The sequence below is a fragment of the Scophthalmus maximus genome, chromosome 8, assembly GCF_022379125.1.
Source record: "Scophthalmus maximus strain ysfricsl-2021 chromosome 8, ASM2237912v1, whole genome shotgun sequence".
NCBI lineage: Eukaryota > Metazoa > Chordata > Actinopteri > Pleuronectiformes > Scophthalmidae > Scophthalmus > Scophthalmus maximus.
In genome coordinates, this window is record NC_061522.1 from 22,275 (window position 1) to 39,635 (window position 17,361).

Here is a 17,361-nt window from a genome sequence, read left to right on the forward strand (position 1 = left end):
GAGGTAATTGAGCATGCGGAGGCGCTCATTGCAGCCAGGAGCGACGGTGAAAATCCGCCCATGGCAGACACCACAGAGCACATTCGGGGACTGGGTGAGACCATAGAGACGGTGACCACAGTGACTGAGGAGACCAGTCAGAGGGCGAATCAGGTCTCACAGTCCTCACAAACCTCCCAAGACCAAGATTGGCAGCCCGTACAGTCAGAGCCCCTAGAACAGAGACAGGACAGGGGTAACAGCCCAAGGGGAAAAGTTACAGTACATCCAGCTCTTCCAGGGAACTTTTCTTTGGATTTGAGTGAGGAGGAGGAGGACAGCCCTTTGAGTACAAATACTTTTGAACCTCCGGCTGAAAGGTCCGCACTGCAGGATTTTGAGGATTTCCTTGGCTTCCCAACCGTAACACCTCAGAGAGGCCAGATGTCTCCTGAGGAGGACAGACCAAGATTGAGAAAGCAGAGGGACAAAGCCGATCCTCACCTCAAGACAAGCATAGAACATGAAGTCAAACCGACACGTTACCGCCTCTGTAAATACAAATCTGGAATCCCAAACCCCTTCCTAACCTCAACCTAACCCTTACCCTGATCTCAGGCCCTAACCCTAACCATAATCTTTACCCTCATCCTAGTCATAATCCCAACCCTAACCCTAACCTTGGTTTATTATCCTAACCCTAACCCTGATCTCAGGCCCTAACCTTAACCCTAATCTTTACCCTTATCCTAACCCTAATCTTGTTCTAATACCCTAAACCTAACCTCATCCTATGCCCTTAATTTACCTCATCCCAAGCCCTAAACACTTTATCACATTCTAATAATAAATTAATTAAAAACAAGCTTATTGGGATTTATTATTTATTACTTATTTAAGAATCCTAATTTAGGAATCTATTAAAATAATTTCATTGGGCTTTATCATTTATTTAAAAGACTAAGAACAATAAATATATCATTTGGGCATTATAAGATTAAAAACATTTTTGTAGTGCTTGTTATTAATTTTATTCCATTTTATTTTTATTTTTTGGGGGGGATTGTGGGGTTAAAATAGTGGGAAACTAGATCACACACCAATTTGTAAAAAACCGAATGCACAAACCACATAGAGACCAAAAAGGAGGAGCTCAACTGAGGACATAAAAGGAGGAGCCTCAGTGAGAGCTCACTTCTCACACAAACCTGGAACAGACAGCATCTCTCCAGCCAGACGGAACTCTCAGTTTTTAGTGTGTCTTTTAGGCCTGAAGAAGACCCAGAGAGGGTCGAAACGTTGCCAGGACACACCTTCCTTAGTTATTTGAATTTTTTTGGATCTAAAACCTTTTATTTCATATTTATTTTATTTCGTAAGAAACGATTTTTCGTTTAAAAACAATTTCATTTATTTATATAACCCACTGACTTGGGAGAACCTGACACACCTTTCTTGGTGGTTTGAATGGTTTTTTATTTTTTTGATACATCATATTTGATATATTTCGTAAAAAAAGATTTTTCGTTTAAAACAATTTCAGTGATTTTTACTTACCTTACCCAGGGATCTTACTTACCTGCCAGGACACACCTTCCTGAGTTGATTATTTGAAACAACACTTTTTATTTTTCCTAAGAAAATTATTTTTCATTTTAAAACAAATTCAATTTTACCTACCTTACCCACTGACATGGGTCATTTTGATGACGGCTGGACTCTGGTCCGACGTGGCGGACGCCGCCGTCGGGACCGCCAGCCGTTCCGGGACCGGGATGACGGGGATGGGTGGGCGGAGAGTGCATTCCCTGTTTCCTTCGGGAGACAGGATCAGTATCGTTTACCTAACCCCTAACCCTAACCCTAACCCTAACCCTAACCCCTAACCCCTAACCCCCTAACCCTAACCCTAACCCCCTAACCCTAACCCCTAACCCTAACCCTAACCCTAACCCTAACCCTAACCCTAACCCCTAACCCTAACCCTAACCCTAACCCTAACCCTGACCCCTAACCCTAACCCTAACCCCCCTAACCCCCTAACCCCTAACCCTAACCCTAACCCCTAACCCTAACCTCAACCTAACCCTTACCCTGATCTCAGGCCCTAACCCTAACCATAATCTTTACCCTCATCCTAGCCATAATCCCAACCCTAACCCTAACCTTGGTTTAATACCCTAAACCTAACCCTTACCCTGATCTCAGGCCCTAACCCTAACCCTAATCTTTACCCTCATCCTATGCCCTTAATTTAATCCTATCCCAAGCCCTTAAACACTTTATCACATTTTAATAATTCATTAATCCAAACAGGTTCATTGGGATTTATAACTAATTTAAAAATCATAATTAAGGAATCTATTAAAAATAAGTTCATTGGGCTTTATTATTATTTATTTTAAAAGACTTAGAACAATAAATATATTAATAAGAAACATTCATTTTAATTTATTCATTTGGGCATTGCAAAGTAAAACATTTCATTTAGTTTATTCCATTTCATTTGGTTTGGGGACTGTGGTGTTAAATAGTGACAAACAAGATCACATACAAACTTACAAAAAACCAAATAGTCAAACCACACAGAGAACAAAAGAGGAGGAGCTCAACTGAGGATATAAAAGGAGGAGCCTCAGTGGGAGCTCACTTCTCACATGCACATTGAGCAGACAACATCTCTCCAGCCACATTGAACAAAGAGTTTTTTCGTGTGTCATAGGCCTGAAGAAGACCCAGAGAGGGTCGAAACGTTGCCCGGACACACCTTCCTTAGTTATTTGAATTTTTTGGGATCTAAAACCTTTTATTTCATATTTATTTTATTTCGTAAGAAACGATTTTTCGTTTAAAAACAATTTCATTTATTTATAAAACCCACTGACTTGGGAGAACCTGACACACCTTTCTTGGTGGTTTGAATGGTTTTTTATTTTTTTTGATACATCATATTTGACATATTTCGTTAAAAAAGATTTTTCGTTAAAAACAATTTCAGTGATTTTTACTTACCTTACCCAGGGATCATACTTACCTGCCAGGACACACCTTCCTGAGTTGATTATTTGAAACAACACTTTTTATTTTTCCTAAGAAAATTATTTTTCATTTAAAAACAAATTTGATTTCAATTTTACCTACCTTACCCACTGACATGGGTCATTTTGATGACGGCTGGACTCTGGTCCGACGTGGCGGACGCCGCCGTCGGGACCGCCAGCCGTTCCGGGACCGGGATGACGGGGATGGGTGGGCGGAGAGTGCATTCCCTGTTTCCTTCGGGAGACAGGATCAGTATCCTTTACCTAACCCTATCCACAGACCTAACCCTAATTTTGGAAACCTAACCCTAACCACAGTCTCTACCCTGATCATGGCCCTAAGTTTGGGCTGATCCAATGGGTTTGGGGATTATGGGGTTAACGGAATTCATGAAAAAACTAATTATAGTTTTAAGGAGGAGCTCAGCAGAGAGTATAAAGGGAGGAGCCCCAGTAAGGGAGCCCATTTGACAAACGCACATCGAGCTGACAGGATCGCTCACGCTGTACTTTAATCCCATGAATTTACTCGGAATACTATGAAATTAATGTGTCCCGCTGGCCTGATGACGACCAAGTCGGTCGAAACGTTGCCAAAGAGCCGGACACCAATTCTTTTTTAAAAATAATTTTATTTTCGTAAGGCACAATCTTGCCTACTTTACGTAAAGTACATACTTACCTCAATTTGAGTGCATTTTGCTCCGTCCTGGGACCGAAGTGATGGGACTGGGTGGGTGGAGAGTGCCATTCCCGTCTCCTCCGGGAGATGGGCTCATTCCCCTTCACCTAACCCTAACCCTAACCCTGATCTCAGGCCCTAACCCTAATCTTTACCCTCATCCTATGCCCTTAATTTAATCCTATCCCAAGCCCTTAAACACTTTATCACATTTTAATAATTAATTAATTCAAACAGGTTCATTGGGATTTATAACTAATTTTAAAATCATAATTAAGGAATCTATTAAAAATAAGTTCATTGGGCTTTATTATTATTTATTTTAAAAGACTTAGAACAATAAATATATTAATAAGAAACATTCATTTTAGTTTATTCATCTGGGCATTGCAAAGTAAAACATATTTCATTTAGTTTATTCCATTTCATTTGGTTTGAGGACTGTGGTGTTAAATAGTGACAAACAAGATCACATACAAACTTACAAAAAACCAAATAGTCAAACCACACAGAGAACAAAAGAGGAGGAGCTCAACTGAGGATATAAAAGGAGGAGCCTCAGTGGGAGCTCACTTCTCACATGCACATTGAGCAGACAACATCTCTCCAGCCACATTGAACAAAGAGTTTTTTCTTGTGTCATAGGCCTGAAGAAGACCCAGAGAGGGTCGAAACGTTGCCAGGACACACCTTCTTTATTTGTTTGAGTTTTTTTTATCTAAAAACTTTTTATTTCATATTTATTTTATTTCGTAAGAAACAATTTTTCGTTCAAAAACAATTTGATTTATTTATAAAACCCACTGACTTGGGAGAACCTGACACACCTTTCTTGGTGGTTTGAATGGTTTTTTGATTTTATATATCATTTTGGTTTTATTTCGTAAAAAAACGATTTTTCCTTAAAAACAATTTCGTTGAAAAACAATTTCGATTATACTTACCATACCCAGTGATTTTACTTAACTTACCCAGGGATTATACTTACCTGCCAGGAGACAACTTCCTTCAGTGGTTATTTATTAAAAATATTTTTTATTTTTCCTACGAAAATTATTTTTCATTAATACACAAATTTGATTTCAACTTTACCTACCTTACCCACTGACATGGGCCATTTTGATGATGGCTGGACTCTGGTCCGACGTGGCGGACGCCACCGTCGGGACCGGGATGACGGGGATGGGTGGGCGGAGAGTGCATTCCCCGTTTCCTTCGGGAGACGGGTTCAGTATCGTTTACCTAACCCTAAAAGCCAATTATTGGAACACAAATACTATTGAAAATAAGAGGGCACATGGTACTGCATGCAAGTAATATGACGAAGTAGAGAATTGCAGTCGACGGGCGTCGGCCCGTGCACTGCCTTTGATTCCTCGCCTACAGCAGAATCAGAACCGATGGATGTGGGGTGGAAGCAAACTGGAAAATCTCAGATGAACCGGGGGGGCTCATCATGATACATATCCTTGCCTAACCCCCTAACCCGGACACACTGACTTTTAAATATCCGTGTCAACAGTAGCTGTTTCTATTTGGCTTTCCATATTTTGAGAGATTGCACAACAGGACAAAGAATGAAAAATCTGAGATTGCTCTTCCCTGTGTCTGTGGGTGAGTGTGGTGCTCTCACAGCTGTTCAAGTGACGTCATCGATTGGTGCCGCGGCCGAGTCAAGAGGAGCCAGAGCTGACGCTGCCAAAGCGAACTGCTGAGCAACTAGATGATGGACAGAGCTGACTTGACGGGGATCCTCCCCTCCTGCTGCTGGGGCAGAGATGCTGGCTGTTCTGGACGGACCGGAGCAGCACTCAGCTAAGAAGTTCGGACGTTGATTGAACGGACTGATTGAATGACTCTCTGAATGGATTTGTCAGCTTCAAATCACATGTGCTGATAATCCATAATGCAGTCGATCTACCAAGAAACTGCATGAGGACGGCGAGCAGCAGGGTGAGTTGCAACACAGACACAAACATGAGAGAGGTGAGACCCAGGAGAGCAGACATAGTCTGATATTGATATTCGTTGTTTAAGTTGCAGAAGGGGTATGGGTCAACCACTTCATACAAAAAATTACATATCTGAATATCACAATATCTCACTTATTTTAATAGGGTTATGACATCATGAATCTGCTGATATTTAACATGTTACTGCTTCCAATGATTTTTTTCCATATTTGGGAAAAGTCGCTGTCATACATGAAGAAAAGTGTCAGACTAATGAACATGGAAGTAAACGACTTGTGTCTTTGAACATCAGTTGAAGATGAACTCGTACAGAACCTGGTGAAAACATGCCTGTTTGGAAGCTGATTGGCAGTGATGTCACCCACTGTGCCTCGAGGAAAATCACTAATCTGCTTTTCAGCCAATCAGCGTTCAAAGCCGGTGTGTGATGTCACTGCCTTTCAGCCAATCAGAAATGGCTAAATTCAGACAGAGGTTCCTGATATGAACATCACTGAGTCTTCATGTTTCCTGCAACGCCACCTTCAGGATGATGTTGGTTCTGTTCAGACCAGAGCTCTGAAGACGAAGGACAGGGCCGCTCCCAACGCCAAACCCAGCGACAGGAAGAACGCCATGATGGTGCCGGCTGTTTCTGCTTCGTGAGGAAGAACGTTCCTGTGGAAGCAGATATCACGTTATTCTACAAAAATATTTTTACAATGAATGAACCTATAAGTTCATTCAAACATCAAAACGTTCAGTGGCTGCTGAGCTTGATTGCTGGCTTGAATGTGGATGAAGAAACTGAATGAAAAGTGGGAAATAAGTTGTTAAATTATATATTGTTATAATTTCATCTTTCGTTATTGAATATCTAATCAGAAGCCCGGATGATAATGTGAAGATACTCAGTAGTGATGAAGGGTTTTAGTGAGGAAGAGAAGCATCATCATCCTCATTACAACCTAAATAATTATTTATCAAATAAATTCACATTTGATCTCATTTTAAGACATTTGATTAATTATGTTTTTTTTGTTCAAATGTTTAATTTGTTCTGTCACCTCTTCTTCTTTTTGACTGTTTCTGATTATTATTTATTGATACTGGTTATCAGTTTGTTACTTTGGTCCGTAGCACATGCAGAGGCTCGCCAGGTATCCGTTACTGAAGGCGAAGAAGATCATGAAGACGATGAAGAAGCCGTCGTGGTGGAAGAAGATGGGCAGGAGGACACGAGGCTGAACGTTACACAACATGAAGAGAGGAACGAACAGCAGGCGACACATGATGGACACCGGGAGTAACACGCTGTCTTTCTGCGGCTGGAAACACAATAATCAATAATCAATGTATATTCTCTGTATTCTGCAGCCGGGTGGAGACAGAGGATGAGTATTATTAAAATGGATCTGGAAGAAATTGGATGTTTTGATAAGAAACTCACCCACATACAGACGGCTGTTAAGCTCCGCCCACCCCAGTCACACAGGTTAAAGAGCAGGAAACAGCAGACGGGTGTGAAATACAGGTCTGTAAAACAAACGCACCTCAGAAAACCTGCAGCCACAAACTCAAACAGTGATCATGTCATCGATAAGACGTCAAAATGATCACGTGATCGATAAGACGTCAAAGTGATCTCAGCAGTTTAATTACTCCTCCCTCATTCCTCCCTCCTCCTTTCTCCTCCCTCCCTCCCACCTCTCCCCTCCTCCTCCCACCTCCGAACTCCTCCTCCCTCGTCCTCCCTCCCTCACCACCTCTTCCCACATCAAGAAAACAACTAAAACCATCATCGACAGTATTAAAAAATCAATAAACACATCATCAACAACAACATGAGCTGTGGACCGACCCCAGGAGTCGCCATCGGCGAGCGTGGACTTGGTGTCGGCCGTGACGGCAGGATAGATGCCGATGGTGACGGTGAAGGTGAAACAGACAGAGAGAGCCAACAGCCAGATCTAAAGGTCAAAGATCAGCAGGCAGGAAAGGGTTAAAGATCACCTGAGACGTGTGAGATGTTAGGGTTATGTTATGTTATGTATGACATGTAGAGTTCATTCTATTCATTCATTACAACTTTCTCTACCTGGAAACAGAGTTACTGTAACTCTGACCCTACTGAACAGATCAATACTGAACTGAGGTTGATTGATCAGAAAACTGATATAATCAATGATTTTATTAATATTTCTTGTGTGTCCGACCTTCTTAAATATTTTCATCATGGAGACGTTTTGTCCTCCTGACTGAGCAGCTGTTTCCTCTTTACTGTCTGAAGAAGAATAATGAGTGTTACAAGTACATGTACAGGTACAGGTGTACATATATGTGTAGAGGTACATGTGTACATATATGTGTAGAGGTACATGTGTACACAGTGGCAGATTTAGGCATTGGCGCCCAGGGCGGCATGTGGCCGGGGACGGCACGGAGTGCTCGCAATTGTTTTTCTCTCACTCTGGTGACCAACTCCTTTCACTTCCTCAACACGGAACATAACACAGAAACTTCTCTTTTATCTTGAGACACTGAGCTTTTATTAACAGACGGACTGAAACCTCAACTGAAAATAAAGCAGAACTCAAACTCTGGTTCTCTGGACCTTGCTGCTCACTGTCACATTCGATCCCCCGCCCCTTCAGTAGGTGTTCGCCCAGGGCGCCACACAAGCTAGTACTGCCACTGTGTGTACATATGTCAATACAGGTACATCTGTACAGGTGTACATGTAAGTGTGTTCAGGTGTACATATATATGTGTGAAGGAGTGTCTGAACCTTTGTTCATCAGATTCACTGAATTGTCGTCGTCTCGTCTTTGTTTCCTGTTTCTATCTCGATAGAACTGGAAAAACTCCTGAAAAACAAAAACATATGAAATGTTAAATAAAAAAAAAGTTTACATGACAACAAAATATTAACAGAAAACATGATGTGAAATAAATCATTTTCAGTTTGTTATTATGATATGGTCAGAGTTAGGTTGATGTACGATTACTAGAAAGATCGCCAAAACGTTCAATATTTCAGAAAATATGACAGTTACGTAAAAGTTGAATATATGGAGCCGAACGTTTTGATGTTTAAATAAAGTTATAGGTTGAAAAATGTGGAAGAAGAGGAAGAATGAAAAAATATTTTCATAGACTACTCGTAATCTTTACTTGTCGATCAATAATCGATAATAGTTTGTTTCTGTGTACAATTATATTTTATGTTGGAACCAAAATAAAGGATTTTTTCTTTTTACATATACATTTATTTATTTTACAAATGAACAATAATGAGCTTTGAAAAAGTTTGAGACTTTGAAATTATGAAATATAATCACTATTTGTTCTGTAACAATCTCAAATAATGTACAAAAAACATGTGACAGATGTTTCATAATGATCTCATGTTATTATATGTTAAATGTTATTATGATTGACAGATTATTAATATCACAGCTCAAGTACAAGTGTAATCAGCTGATTCTTGTTCAGTTTTGTTCGTGTGTATGTGTGTGTCTTCGTGTGTGTATGTGTGGGTGTGTTCATGTGTGTGCATGCATACGTGATGGATTTACCAGCTTAGGAAGCAGCATGTAAGAGAGGAGGGACAGAAATATAACAAAACAGGCTGTGATGAAATAACCAAACGCTGCATCATGAAGTTCAGATCCACCTACAGGTGGGGAGGAAGGAAAGGAGGGAAGGAAGGAAGAGAGGGAGACAGAGGGTAAAAATATAATTATTTCTAAATTCTATGACGTGACACATTTTCAAAACTTCAACTGCATAAAATGACATCAACATCAAGAAGATAAGTCATCAATGAGTCATCAATGAGTCACCGATGAGTCACCGATGAGACACCGGTGAGTTATTGGGGAGTTATGGATCAGACTTGCGATGGCGCAGATCATGGCGAAGGCAGCAAAGGTTCCAGCGAGTCCCTGACCGCTCATGATGGGGGTCGTATAAGAGGCTGGAAGCAAACCAGCCATCCCGAACAAACTGCCCTGCAGCACGGCCCCGAAGGCTGTCAACAAACAAGGAAACAAACAGATCAAAAAACAAAGAAAAAAACACATCAACAAACAAACTGATCACTAAACAAAGAAGCAAACAAACTGATCAATAAAATGATCAACAAACAAATTGATCAACAAACAAACTGATCAATAAAATGATAAAACAAACAAACTGATCAACAAACAAACAAACTGATCAATAAACAAACGAATAAACAAACTGATCAACAAACAAATGAACAAACAAACCAATAAACAAACAATCAAATTGATAAACAAACAAACTGATAAATGAACAAACAAACAAACAAACTGATCAAGAAACAAACTCACAGTTGATGACGATGATCTTCACCATGGTAACGGAGAAGAAGGTCAGCGGCTCCAGAGGAACTTTAACGAGGACAGAGGTGATGATGAAGACGAACATGATGATGAGTAAACTTCCCATCACACGCAGACGCTGACTGATCCTGATTAGAACAAGAGAAGAAGAACGAGGAGGAACAGACACTTCAGTCGGGATCATGAACACAACGTTGTGTGCGATGTCCCCTGGAGTTTGTCATTCGACTCACATTGTGTGTAAGAAAGAATTGAGGCAGGTGCAGATCAGCAGAGGCAACATAGCACACAGCGTCATCACATTGTTGAACTTGGCCTCCAGGACGCTGCGACGTTCACCCGCTGCCTCCGTCTGATTGGTTGAAGAATCAACCGGCGGATCCTTCAGGCGGCTGGTGAAGTACTACAGAGAGAGAGAAAGAAAATTCTTTATTAACTACAAGTCTTTTATTCTATATTTTTTTCTTATGGTCAGTGAATCTTAACCCACTGGTTCTGAGGATGTAAATGTATATTTTAATCTATATTATAATTAAATGTTCACTGTAGTTTATGGATGTTGACAGCAGCTTGACTAAAGGATGTTTCACCTGAACAGCACCAACTTTAAACCTTCAGCCAATCAGTTAGTTTACTTTCATATTCACCACTTAGCTAAGAAGCTCAGGCCATCGGCAGCCAGCGGTTAAAGTCAGTCACACTGTACGTGTGACTGTACATGTGACAGACGTGTGACAGACTTGTGACTGGACGTGTGACAGACATGTGACTGGACGTGTGACTGTACATGTGACAGACGTGTGACAGACTTGTGACTGGACGTGTGACTGTACATGTGACAGACGTGTGACAGACATGTGACTGGACGTGTGACTGTACATGTGACAGACGTGTGACAGACATGTGACTGTACGTGTGACAGACGTGTGACTGTATGTGACAGACGTGTGACTGTACGTGTGACTGACGTGTGACTGTACGTGTGACTGTACGTGTGACTGACGTGCGACTGTACGTGTGACTGATTAGAATGTACGTGTGACTGATGTGTGACTGTACGTGTGACTGACGTGCGACTGTACGTGTGACTGATGTGCGACTGTACGTGTGACTGACGTGCGACTGTACCTGTGACTGATGCGACTGTACGTGTGACTGATTAGACTGTATGTGTGACTGACGTGTGACTGTACGTGTGACTGACGTGCGACTGTACGTGTGACTGATGTGACTGTATGTGCAACTGTATGTATGACTGATGTGACTGTACGTGTGACTGACGTGTGACTGTACGTGTGACTGTACGTGTGACTGACGTGTGACTGATGTGACTGTACGTGTGACTGATGTGACTGTACGTGCGACTGTACGTGTGACTGATGTGACTGTATGTGCAACTGTATGTATGACTGATGTGACTGTACGTGTGACTGACGTGCGACTGTACGTGTGACTGATGCGACTGTACGTGTGACTGATTAGACTGTATGTGTGACTGACGTGTGACTGTACGTGTGACTGTACGTGTGACTGACGTGCGACTGTACGTGTGACTGATGTGACTGTATGTGCAACTGTATGTATGACTGATGTGACTGTACGTGTGACTGATGTATGACTGTACGTGTGACTGTACGTGTGACTGACGTGTGACTGATGTGACTGTACGTGTGACTGATGTGACTGTACGTGTGACTGACATGTGACTGTACGTGTGACTGATGTGACTGATGTGAATGTACGTGTGACTGTACGTGTGACTGTACATGTGACTGATGTGGCTGTACGTGTGACTGACGTGTGACTGTACGTGTGACTGATGTGACTGATGTGACTGTACGTGTGACTGACATGTGACTGTACGTGTGACAGACGTGTGACAGACGTGTGACTCTACGTGTGACTCTACGTGTGACTGACATGTGACTGTACGTACGACTGTACGTATGACTGATGTGACTGTACGTGTGACTGACATGTGACTGTACGTGTGACTGTACATGTGACTGTACGTACGACTGTATGTGTGACTGATGTGACTGTACGTGTGACTGACATGTGACTGTACGTGTGACTGTACATGTGACTGTACGTACGACTGTATGTGTGACTGATGTGACTGTACGTGTGACTGATTTGACTATACGTATGACTGATTTGACTATACGCGTGACTGTACGTGTGAATGTACGTGTGACTGATGTGACTGTACATGTGACTGATGCGACTGTACGTGTGACTGATTAGACTGTATGTGTGACTGACGTGTGACTGTACGTGTGACTGACGTGCGACTGTACGTGTGACTGATGTGACTGTATGTGCAACTGTATGTATGACTGATGTGACTGTACGTGTGACTGACGTGTGACTGTACGTGTGACTGTACGTGTGACTGACGTGTGACTGATGTGACTGTACGTGTGACTGATGTGACTGTACGTGCGACTGTACGTGTGACTGATGTGACTGTATGTGCAACTGTATGTATGACTGATGTGACTGTACGTGTGACTGACGTGAGACTGTACGTGTGACTGATGCGACTGTACGTGTGACTGATTAGACTGTATGTGTGACTGACGTGTGACTGTACGTGTGACTGTACGTGTGACTGACGTGCGACTGTACGTGTGACTGATGTGACTGTATGTGCAACTGTATGTATGACTGATGTGACTGTACGTGTGACTGATGTATGACTGTACGTGTGACTGTACGTGTGACTGACGTGTGACTGATGTGACTGTACGTGTGACTGATGTGACTGTACGTGTGACTGACATGTGACTGTACGTGTGACTGATGTGACTGATGTGAATGTACGTGTGACTGTACGTGTGACTGTACATGTGACTGATGTGGCTGTACGTGTGACTGACGTGTGACTGTACGTGTGACTGATGTGACTGATGTGACTGTACGTGTGACTGACATGTGACTGTACGTGTGACAGACGTGTGACAGACGTGTGACTCTACGTGTGACTCTACGTGTGACTGACATGTGACTGTACGTACGACTGTACGTATGACTGATGTGACTGTACGTGTGACTGACATGTGACTGTACGTGTGACTGTACATGTGACTGTACGTACGACTGTATGTGTGACTGATGTGACTGTACGTGTGACTGACATGTGACTGTACGTGTGACTGTACATGTGACTGTACGTACGACTGTATGTGTGACTGATGTGACTGTACGTGTGACTGATTTGACTATACGTATGACTGATTTGACTATACGCGTGACTGTACGTGTGAATGTACGTGTGACTGATGTGACTGTACATGTGACTGATGTGACTGTACGTGCGACTGTACGTGTGACTGTACATGTGACTGTACGTGTGACCGACGTGCGACTGACGTGACTGTACGTGCGACTGACGTGACTGTACGCGCGACTGTACGTGTGACTGATGTGCGACTGTACGTGTGACTGACGTGCGACTGTACCTGTGACTGATGTGCGACTGTACGTGTGACTGATTAGACTGTATGTGTGACTGACGTGTGACTGTACGTGTGACTGACGTGCGACTGTACGTGTGACTGATGTGACTGTATGTGCAACTGTATGTATGACTGATGTGACTGTACGTGTGACTGACGTGTGACTGTACGTGTGACTGTACGTGTGACTGTACGTGTGACTGACGTGTGACTGTACGTGTGACTGATGTGACTGTACGTGCGACTGTACGTGTGACTGATGTGACTGTATGTGCAACTGTATGTATGACTGATGTGACTGTACGTGTGACTGACGTGCGACTGTACGTGTGACTGATGCGACTGTACGTGTGACTGATTAGACTGTATGTGTGACTGACGTGTGACTGTACGTGTGACTGTACGTGTGACTGACGTGCGACTGTACGTGTGACTGATGTGACTGTATGTGCAACTGTATGTATGACTGATGTGACTGTACGTGTGACTGATGTATGACTGTACGTGTGACTGTACGTGTGACTGACGTGTGACTGATGTGACTGTACGTGTGACTGATGTGACTGTACGTGTGACTGACATGTGACTGTACGTGTGACTGATGTGACTGATGTGAATGTACGTGTGACTGTACGTGTGACTGTACATGTGACTGATGTGGCTGTACGTGTGACTGACGTGTGACTGTACGTGTGACTGATGTGACTGATGTGACTGTACGTGTGACTGACATGTGACTGTACGTGTGACAGACGTGTGACAGACGTGTGACTCTACGTGTGACTCTACGTGTGACTGACATGTGACTGTACGTACGACTGTACGTATGACTGATGTGACTGTACGTGTGACTGACATGTGACTGTACGTGTGACTGTACATGTGACTGTACGTACGACTGTATGTGTGACTGATGTGACTGTACGTGTGACTGACATGTGACTGTACGTGTGACTGTACATGTGACTGTACGTACGACTGTATGTGTGACTGATGTGACTGTACGTGTGACTGATTTGACTATACGTATGACTGATTTGACTATACGCGTGACTGTACGTGTGAATGTACGTGTGACTGATGTGACTGTACATGTGACTGATGTGACTGTACGTGCGACTGTACGTGTGACTGTACATGTGACTGTACGTGTGACCGACGTGCGACTGACGTGACTGTACGTGCGACTGACGTGACTGTACGCGCATCTGTACGTGCGACTGACATGGGACTGTACATGTGACTGATGTGCGACTGTACGTGCGACTGAACGTGCGACTGAATGTGTGACTGACGTGCAACTGTACGTGTGACTGTACATGGGACTGTATGTGCGACTGTACGTGTGACTGATGTGCGACTGTACGTGTGACTGCACGTGGTATCAATGATCAGATTAGGGAGGACCCAAAGGAAAAGTTGCCTGCATCATGATGAATAAACTACATTTATTACAAACATCGTGGTGAAAGGTGTGAACATCAAACACACTGAACAAGAGAGAGTGAGTCATCGCTAACAGCTGCGATAAAGTAACTAGCATCTATGAACAGCATGAAGTTTTAATAAAATATAGCATGTTTATATTAATACATAAACAATGAGTAAATGTAGTTATCATTAATATATATTCAATCTTTATCGTCGTCTATATCTTTAAATGACAACATCAACATTGAAAGGCAGTTACTGAATTTTAATGTAACATTTGAATCCATGTTCATGTAAATCCTGTAAATATATTTAAAATCTTTATCTTCTTTTAAATTTTTACTTATTTTTCTTGTTTTGTTTTTTACTTAATGAGTAGAAAATATTTAAATTCTCTCCTACAAAATAAAAGTTCGTTGACATGCTGTCGAGATTTGAACAGACAGGAAGTGATGTCATACCATGGTAGCAGTCATGAAGAAGTTCCATGGCAGCAGCGTCCCCAAACCAAGCAGGAAGAAGATCAGCCACACTCCAAAATACCTTTCAAAATAAACGTCTTTACATTTTATTGTGAAATAGGGGAACAAAAGAGCGTATAATATATTTTCATTTTACAGTTTGTCGTCCCACTAACATTTCATTGAAGATCGACATTTGTCGCTAAGTCTCATCTCATCAGATGTTTATATTCTAATGTTATGTTTGTTTTCTCATATGAACAGAAAAGTAAATAAATAATAATCTCACTTGTCCTTGGGCGAGCTGACAGCCATGTTCCACTGAACAACTGATGAGTGACAGGTGATGAGTGACAGCTGATGAGTGACAGTTGATGGACTGAAACCTGTGAGACAAGACAACTGAACAAACTGTGACAGAAAGAATCAAGAGTTGAAAAATCCTCACTGATCAAGAAATGAATGAACCAAACATCAATGAATCAATATGATCTGATTTATTGATGAACAAAGATCTGTGGTTATACAAAGTGATAATGAATGAAAATTACTGAAATCATTAAATCATAATAAAGTCATTAAAATCATGTTTATTATTGTTTATTGCAGCTTCAACTACAACTGAAACTGTCGAACACAGAATGTTACTTTTTCACATTAAAGACATGAGACGGGTTTTTACTGCCCTGTTACTTTGGCAACCACCAGAAACCGTACAGTAAGCCAATGCAAGACGTTAGCCCTTCCCTGCCTGTCGTGAGACGTTCATGGACAGCTTGCAATCCAAACTGGTTATGGTTAGGGTTAGGGTCCCTGAACACATCCTCTGCGGTCTTTTCCTGCTCTGACCACAAACCCGTGACCTCGGTGTGGGAGTCCGATGCAGTGACTACGACGACAAAAGTGTCAACGTCACGAGCTGCACTCAGTGTTGTGAGGTTCAGTGTTTTTTTGTTTTTGATTAACGAAGCCTGGACTGAGCCTAAAGCCGCGACACACAGAACCGACAGCTGACGGACGGTGAGGAAATATTCGCTGGTTATTACAAAACGTGTGTTGCTTTAGAATCACGTACTGCCCCTTTAAAAGCAGCTTGATTCACCAAACCAACTGTAAATCAAAGGTGTTTTGTCCAAAGTGAAACATCCAAATGATTAGAATTTAGATATTAAAGTCATAGATATGTCTCAGATCAATGAATTATATTTAAAAAAAGACAATAACTGGTGAATGAGTTTTTACCTTCAACGGTTTCTGCTTCCAGATGTTAAGTGAAGAATCCTCATGTGGTTTCATGAATTTTCTCTTCCAGGTCAGTTACTCAGTAACAGTCGCTTCTCTGATGAATCTGTCAGTTGTCGTCAGTCAGTTTGTGTCTCTGGCTCGTTGTGAAATCTTTCTTCTTTTAATGCATTAAACTCTCTTCCTCCTTCAGAGTCTTTGTGCCATTTCAGCACAATGAGAACTTCAGTCTTCAGTGACCTTTGACCTCTGATATCAGCTCAGTGGACTTTGTTTCTGTACAAATGTCGACAAAGTGATAAGAGACCAGAGCAACAGCACAGTTTCTACGTGGAGAAGGAACCGAAACCTTTCATGTTTAATCATGTTCATATTTAGAGTCTTCAAATTTCGAGCAGGAGGATTAATATTAATATGTGTTGTCATTTACACTGAACTCAGAGATGACTGACGTTGTGACTGGGGTTAGTAATTAATAATTCATCTTGATGTTCCTGCTCACATACTCTGCCATCTTAGCTTGTCCCAACAGAAACTTTATCAGCTGACATTTATGCTTCCACATTTTTCTGTCCTTCAAACCCAGAATGAACATTTGTTCAGAAAATGTTTCTCCTGCTCTGAACAGACTCTGCGGCAGCAGACGATCGACGTGAAAGAAACAGTGAAAAACAGTTTCTCTGTCCGGACAGAACGGACAGTGTCTCTGGTGTCTGCGTTTATCACGGACACGAAGACGTCG

General features: G+C 42.1%; 1 protein-coding gene across 5 annotated transcripts; it reads right to left on the reverse strand.

The window, feature by feature from the left end:
- Positions 1 to 5,787: 5,787 nt before the first annotated feature.
- LOC118313075 (equilibrative nucleoside transporter 1) lies at positions 5,788 to 16,870 on the reverse strand. 5 transcript variants are annotated; one of them, XM_035638301.2, is made up of 13 exons: positions 16,620 to 16,870; positions 15,667 to 15,788; positions 15,378 to 15,459; positions 10,258 to 10,427; positions 10,013 to 10,152; positions 9,511 to 9,687; positions 9,233 to 9,330; positions 8,443 to 8,521; positions 7,871 to 7,938; positions 7,516 to 7,624; positions 7,105 to 7,190; positions 6,783 to 6,982; positions 5,788 to 6,332 (listed from the first exon to the last, which is right to left on the reverse strand). In XM_035638301.2, exons 1-13 carry the CDS (start codon positions 16,671 to 16,673, stop codon positions 6,221 to 6,223), a joined length of 1,497 nt encoding a protein of 498 aa, XP_035494194.1. In that variant the 5' UTR covers positions 16,674 to 16,870; the 3' UTR covers positions 5,788 to 6,220. The 5 variants fall into 5 exon arrangements, with proteins under 5 accessions (XP_035494194.1, XP_035494197.1, XP_035494199.1 ...); XM_035638304.2 differs by having other exon boundaries at positions 9,233 to 9,235; positions 9,500 to 9,687; XM_035638306.2 differs by having other exon boundaries at positions 15,667 to 15,763; positions 16,620 to 16,869.
- Between the last annotated feature and the right edge of the window lie 491 nt (positions 16,871 to 17,361).

Coding starts and splice junctions, on each gene's coding strand:
- LOC118313075 (XM_035638301.2), bottom strand. CDS start 16,673: ATGAAACCACATGAGGATTCTTCACTTAACATCTGGAAGCAGAAACCG. Junction 15,789..16,619: donor GGAAGCAGAAACCGTTGAAG/GTAAAAACTCAT, acceptor TTTCTGTCACAG/TTTGTTCAGTTGTCTTGTCT. Junction 10,153..10,257: donor AATTCTTTCTTACACACAAT/GTGAGTCGAATG, acceptor TGTTCTAATCAG/GATCAGTCAGCGTCTGCGTG.